The sequence below is a fragment of the Solanum pennellii genome, chromosome 12 (assembly GCF_001406875.1).
Source record: "Solanum pennellii chromosome 12, SPENNV200".
Classification (NCBI taxonomy): domain Eukaryota; kingdom Viridiplantae; phylum Streptophyta; class Magnoliopsida; order Solanales; family Solanaceae; genus Solanum; species Solanum pennellii.
Genome location: NC_028648.1, coordinates 7,203,051 through 7,210,140, shown reverse-complemented (window position 1 = coordinate 7,210,140; position 7,090 = coordinate 7,203,051). Strand labels below are relative to the sequence as shown.

General features: G+C 38.9%; 1 protein-coding gene across 2 annotated transcripts in view; it reads left to right on the top strand.

Moving 5' to 3' along the window:
• The window catches only part of LOC107007482 (ankyrin repeat protein SKIP35-like), an 8,364-nt gene extending 1,820 nt beyond the window's left edge, over positions 1–6,544 (top strand). Inside the window, exons 3-4 of one of the 2 annotated variants that reach the window (XM_015206115.2) lie at positions 1,254–1,686; positions 5,313–6,544. In XM_015206115.2, coding sequence (XP_015061601.1) covers positions 1,254–1,686; positions 5,313–6,125 — 1,246 coding nt within the window. In that variant the 3' untranslated portion in view covers positions 6,126–6,544. Of the gene's footprint in view, positions 1–1,250; positions 1,687–5,312 lie in introns of both variants that reach the window. The other variant, XM_015206114.2, reaches the window with a different exon arrangement.
• The last annotated feature ends 546 nt before the right edge of the window (positions 6,545–7,090 follow it).

The window sequence follows — 7,090 nt, the reverse complement described above, 5'->3', positions numbered from 1 at the left end:
GGGGGGGGGGGGTTCAGTTTATATTAGATAAACTAATCCAATGGAGAAAAGTTGGGAATTTGCCAATGGCACCTAATCTATATTTTGTAATCTGGATGCCACTGAACGTATTTGTATGTTTTTATCTATATGTATACATACTTATACAAAGTTCCGGCTGAGGTTTGCTGGTGGCGAGGCACCCCCTCCCGCCTTCATAGGTCCGCCCCTGCTTCCAACAAGCTGTGGGTTTGAGTTATTTAATCTTTATGCTGAAAATACTCTTTAGACCTTTTGCTAAAATGTAAGCATGAAGAACCTGCATTTGCTTGTTATTGAAACTATCAAACGAGCTTGCTACATTAGTTGGTTTGTTGCTATTACCCATCGTATGGGCTATTATCGATAAAGATACACAGATGGCATATTATTTGAAAAGTTTGTTCTTCATATATAAGAATTTCTTTTTTTTTAGAAGGCATATATAAGAATTTCCTTGGTGATAACTGATAATTTACAAGGCCAAGTTACAGTTTTTTTTTCCTTTAACAATGGTGTTGCCTCCCATCCACCCAGATACTGGGAGATCTGAAGGCTTAGGTACATGAGAAGTAATCACCTAGTATTTATTTGTCTCTGTTGGAATTTTTTTTTTTTTTGATAAAGTAAAGTTGTATTCCTCAGCAATGAGGGTATGCTGGCAACCATCAAAGAGATTTACATCAGTGACCGAAAAAAAAAAAAACTCAAGAAATTGCTACTGAATTTATAAAGAAGAGAAAAAGTTTAAAATCTGTTAAGCATCCTCTATACCTCCTCATTACACCAAAAACAGAAGGTCTTCATACAACGCCATTTGATCTTCTGTACTGATTCTGCAGTATTTTCCATACACCTCTTGTTTCTTTCTCTCCAAATAGTCCACCATATACAAGAGAGTATCATGTTCCACCATTTCTTCTGGTTCTTACTCCCCCCTCTTCTCACCCAGCAACTAAGAGGGTCTGCCGTGTGTTCTGGCATTGTCCAGTTTGTGTGTGTTCTGCTTAGAAAGATGGCCCATAATTGAGCAGTGACTTTGCAATGGAGGAATAGATGGCTCTGCTGGAATTTGAACTCTGGTGTCCAGGGTTTACTCTCACTTTATTGACCACTTGGCCACTCTTGGATGCGGTCTAGTTACAACTTTTCTCTTCCATTTACCTTGATGTCTGGTATTTAAGATGTTTGTGGCACTAAAGTTTTTGCTGGGTATGAACCACCACTCTCAGCAGGTTGCATGAACGACTACGAGAATGCAGTGGAGATGAAGTCTTGAAGGCTGAAGCTGGTGCTAAGGTTCAGAAATTCACTGAATGGGCTCTTAAATGTATAGGTTTCCATTCCCGCTGCCAAGGAAAGAGAGATACGGTTGGGAAGAACTCTGCTGTTGAAATACAATTGCAGTTATCAGCTTTCAAAACTTTCCTGGATCTTGCTGGGAATCACCTTACTGGGAAGGACTTTACAGAAGCATTTGATGCAGCTTGCTTTCCGCTTACACTATTCCCTAGTTCATTTGATACTTGCTGGGCATCAGGAATTTCAGCTACTGCAATCCAAGGATTGCTCGGCATGTTGGTGGATGGGGGTGCAGACAATGTCAATCAGTGCTTTCTTGAAGCTTCGCGTTTTGGGAGCACAGAGCTGGTCCGCATTCTTTTGCAGGTACTTTGATGTATATTTTGGAGTGTAATGTTTTCACTTTTACATTTTGAAGCATGCATCTACCCCCTTTTCAGATTTGTACTTTCTAAAGGTTCTTCTTGGTGACTGCCTTTGTAAATGTTATATTGGTATTTCACCTGTTATGGGTGTTCTATTTGCTTCTTCTTTTTTTGTCTTCCTCTCACCCTTAGTATTTGGGTTGGGTTTACAAAGCACTGTTTAGTGTTTTCTACGTGTTCCAATTTCACTTTGATAAGTAGATAAAAAAGTAAATTCATAAGGGAAAACACAGATATACCTTTAATAATAAACAATATCTCAACAAGAAATTGCTTATGATGAAGGATCTTGTTTTACTTACCCTCAGGGCAATTGGATGCCCGAGACTGTGTAGCTCGCTGGAATACTTAGTTAGGTTGAAACTACTTTAGGTCGTGCCACTTATTTGTAAAGCAAAAAAAAAAGGCTTTTGGTAAACAATTGGATAGCAAAGGGAACTCAATAAAGGATAAGACTATAAAGAAAAACACAAGTGACAATGAAAACAAAGTAAAACATACAACCAACAAACGGAATCCAACATCAAGTGTTCTAACAATATGGGCACCACCGGATAACCAACACAAAGAAACAGAAGGAGAAAAAGGGAGTGCTAAACCACAAGACTCCTCAAGGATACCAGGGAGGACTAGTACAAGATATTGGAACGAACAATAGGGAAAATAACAGCTCATAAAAGGAGGATAAGGCAAAATTTTACGAGTACTCAAGAGCTGCAGCCATTGCAGATTATTATCCCAGACACATCTCTTAGTGAGACACCAGAGATAGAGGACATATCAATTGAGAAGAAACAACACAGTAGAGATACTAGGGGAAGATGAATACATGGAGGAGAACATGAATTATACAAGCAAAGAAAGAGACCTCTCACCCAGGCAGCTAAGAGTGGAACCAAAAGAGGAAAAACAAGCAATCCATCCCTTCCTTTGGAGGTTAGAACAAGGAGGAATAATATAACCACCCCAGATTGATTAATGATTGACAAATTACTTTTCTAGAACATCTGATCTGTTAATTCTTAAAATTCCTTTGAGAAATTGATGGAACTTAACAGAAGACATCACTACCCATACATAGCCCTAATAGAACCTTCCCAAGGACCACATGAGTTAGAAGAATACAAAAGGAGACTGGGAATACAGAATGCTATTGCAAACTGTTCCTCAAAGATTTGAATTTTCTGGAATGGTGAATGGGAAGGTCAAGTGCTTACTGACATTATTCAACAACGCACTTTGAAATTCAGATGCAAGGCTGGTAATAAAGAAATTATGATGTATATGCTAGGTGCAATCCTCTAGAAAGACTGGAACTGTGGAAGGACATTGAACACGTTTCTTATGCAAATCAGATTCCCTGAATAATTGGAGGAGATTTCAATGTTATCCTACATGATGAGAAGTTGGGAGGTCTCCCTTTGACCCTTTCACACATCATGAAGCAACATATTTTTCTCAATGCATCAATATTTGTGCTATCTCTGAATTTAAATTCATAGGGAGTAAATACACATGGTGGAATGGCAGATTACAGAATGAATGCATCTTCAAAAGATTAGACAGATTTTGGTAATCAGAAGTTCATGGAGGTTTTTCTGGTCAATGAGGTTCAGCATGTGGTGAGACAGGGATTAGACCATGCTCCTCTACATGTGATATGCAATGCATAACAAGAACCAGTCATCAAGCGCTTCAAATTTCTCAATATCTGGACCAAGCACAACCATTTCAGAAGCATACTGAAAGACGATGGGAGGATTGACTTTGTTGGTAATCCTTTCACCGAGTTTCAGGCCAAATTGAAAAGGGTGAAAGGAGCCCTCCCATGATGCAGGAAAGAGAGTTTTGGCAATGTTTTATTGCAAATAGTCGCTCTAGAAGATGTACAAATGTTAAAGAGATTCAGTTGGAAATATATCCTACAGAGGTTAGCGGATGCCCTTAACAAAAATGAAAAGATATTTGCACTTAAGAGGAGTACAGGTTTGTAAAGAGATTCTGTTGAAAATATATCCTACAGAGGTTAGCAGGGATGCTCTTAACAGAACTGAAAAGATATTTGCACTTGAGAGGAATACAGTTTGTAGATGGGGACAGGAATACCAAATTCTTTCATTCCTATGTGAAAGGTAGGAGGAAAAAGCTTCACATCTAAGAGATTCAGACAAGCCAAGGCGACAAGATTAAGAATACTCAAAATATTGGAGAAGAGGCTGTTAACTTTTTCAGAAATCAGTTCACTTAGGCAAGTCACAGGTAAGCTGGAAAATGCCTACGACATGATGGATAAAATGCCAACACAGATGAGGCTAGTAAAGGCAATTCTGGTGAGAGTTCTTATGGATTTTGCCTTGGAGATAGCTCAGGTGATCTAATATATGTGGAAGCATAACAAATAGGGGAAGCTAGCAACATGGAGGCAGATACTATAGCCATCAAGCTATCAGATGCTGTTTCACACATGGACGACATAACGTAATTCTTGTGACTGATTCACATGGTCTCAGGAACATGCTAGAAGAAATGTGGAAAATACCCTGGATGCTGATTGAAAAAATTGAGGGAATCAAATTAGTACAACAGATAGGGGTCCAAGTTCAGCACACTTTCAGAGAGGCTAATCAGCTAGTGGATTTCTAGCAAACACAGCTGTAATACATGAAGGGATCAAATTCCACACTTTTCAAAATCTTCCAACCATTGGAAGAAAGATTTTCAACCTAAATAGAGCACCACTCCCTTCAATCAGGATAAAGACACGCAAGATCAGTAGCAACAACCATGCATAGCATACAATCAAGGAGATCAATATTCACCGTTATTATATTTACATAATATGTTTTGGCCACTTCATGGGCGAAATAACTATGATAAAGTTACCTAGCCTATGTTTCAGCAGTCAACAAAAAGGTACATTAGCAAAAAGTGAGGTTTGCAAGATCAGAATGAAAGTTGAGACCCGAGCACTGCAGAAACCACTACCTAAAGAAACATCATACAAGAGAAGAAGGATGCGAGACAGAAACCCATTATGACAACCCTCTGTATACTCATGGGGATACACAATAATCTCATTCACCGGACTACACATCAAGATGGGCAAAATAGGGAGCAGAAGTTAACTTCAAACCAGGACCACAAAAACGCAGGGCAAAAAAGGAGAGAAAGGTAAACTTCTTACTTCTGCAAGCTGAAAACTAGCAGCAAACATCAAAGAGGACCATACGTGTTGATCACCCAGAGATTTAGGAGAACCAAACCACTGTTGTGGAACCTCTTCATGTTCATCATCTTCAGAGCTCAGTGGAAGCGGCGGTGGAAATCAATGAGTTTCCTTTTGGAAATTCTTCCAATATAGATTTTTAGAAATAGAGGCGAACTGGAGCAGTCAGATCCATTTTGTTTTATTTCCTACTTTCTATCGTTACTTCCCTTTCTGGACACATATGGGCTCGGAATTTTTTTTGCATGTTTTCTAATTATTAATGAAATCGAGTTTACGGCTCAAAAGCATTAAAAAGAAGTTTGGCATTTTCATCTTTGGTTGTTTTGGTTTTCTTGTAGATTGCTCAAAGGAACAGCTTGGATGTTGATGTTGAACTGGCTTTGGGATTTGCTTCCCATTATGGTAAAATTGGAACCATGGAATGTTTAGTGGAAGAGGGTAATGCATTGTCTTTCTTGGGCCCGCTGATGAGAGCTGCTGAGAGGGGATGCATGCAGGTTGTTGAATGGTTTGTCGAAAGGGGATGCAGGGACATGGAACTATGTCTGGCCCTTACAGCTGCGACCTCCAGTAGTCAGGTTGAAGTTGCTGCGTATCTCCTTCCTCATGTTCCTAAGCATGTTCTTGCTGCCCTCAGCATCGAGATTCTTAAGGCTGCTGGCGAGAGAAGCAGTGGGTCTCTTGATGGGGTAGCATTTCTGTTGCATTCGGACTTCCTCAGTGATCCTGTTGCCACTTATGCTGTTGCCGACAGTATAGCTAAGTCTGATGATGATGCTGTTCCTCCCGGTCTGAGGAGTTTCCTTCGGGAACATTGGTCGGAAGCTGCCTTCTCGGATGGACTGCGGCAAGGACAACAACACTACTTAAACTTTGTGCAAATTGTAAACTACGGTGAATCTCCTATCTGTTTGAAGGATCTTCCTGGGCCCTTGAGGGTAGCAATAGCATACCTGCCACTGTATAGAGAAAGTGTTAAGGCAGGGAGATGTTGCTTGTTATCTCAAAGACTTAGAGGACAGCTTGTGGAAGCTGCCAAAAGGCTTGGTGGTGTAGTACTGGAAGAGGCAAACCAAGGAAAAGAATTAGTGGCTGTCTTGGAGCATCATCTTCCTCCATTTTTGCTAAATGCATCAAGTGCTGCTTATTAGAAGCTCTGAAATCCCCCCCCCCCCACAACGCACATCGCCGTTCACAAGTATAATAACACAGTTGGGTTGAAAATCAGGAAGAAACCTCCACGGTTGATCAATTTTCTTACTGAACAAGTCGGTCGGCTTATAGTTACATCTCTGCATGGAGTTTGGAAAGATGCATACTCTTAAATGTGTTGGTTTTATGTAACTACATTCAGAAGGGCTAGTAACTCGACTGTTCATTGTATATTGATTAGTCCCCTGATGTTCTATTCCATGTTGTCCTTTGTGATCTTGTTTACATGCACATGGATGTAGAAAAGGAATTGATCAAACAGTCTGACATTTTTAGTTACAAATGTGTTTTTACTTGAATAAGATGAATAAAAGGATACTTCAGAGCTCTCATAATGTGTGGGGTTTGGAGAAGTGAATTATCTTGTGAGTATTGTTTACAGTTTTATATTGGAAAATTGTGCATAAAACAAATACATAAAATACTGCAAAAGAAACTAGAAATAATGTGTAGTATAGTATATATCCACATGTATGTATGTATGTATGTATGTATATATATATATATATATATATATAGAAGGATCTATCAGTGTATATCAGGATGTATCATCTATGTATATTTGTGTATATAGCCTTGTGTAGCTATGTATGTTCCATTCAAAACGATTGTTAAAAAAGCTCAGATGATGAGAGAATTGATCCAAGGAATAAATCCAATTGGTGTTAGGTGCATAAATGGTGAGTTATTGGCTAAGACTCTGTTTGACATTGTTGCTAGGAGGTCAGAAACATTTATTTTACACTTTTATTGAAAAATTACGTTGTTTGACAAATCAATAAATAAAAGTGTTTTTGAATAGAAGCTGGAAGCACAAGTAGTTTTTAAAGTTATTGGAAGAAGATAATAATTTTGCTTCTTAAAAAAAGCAAAAGCAGAAACGAATTATTTTTTTTCTTAAACA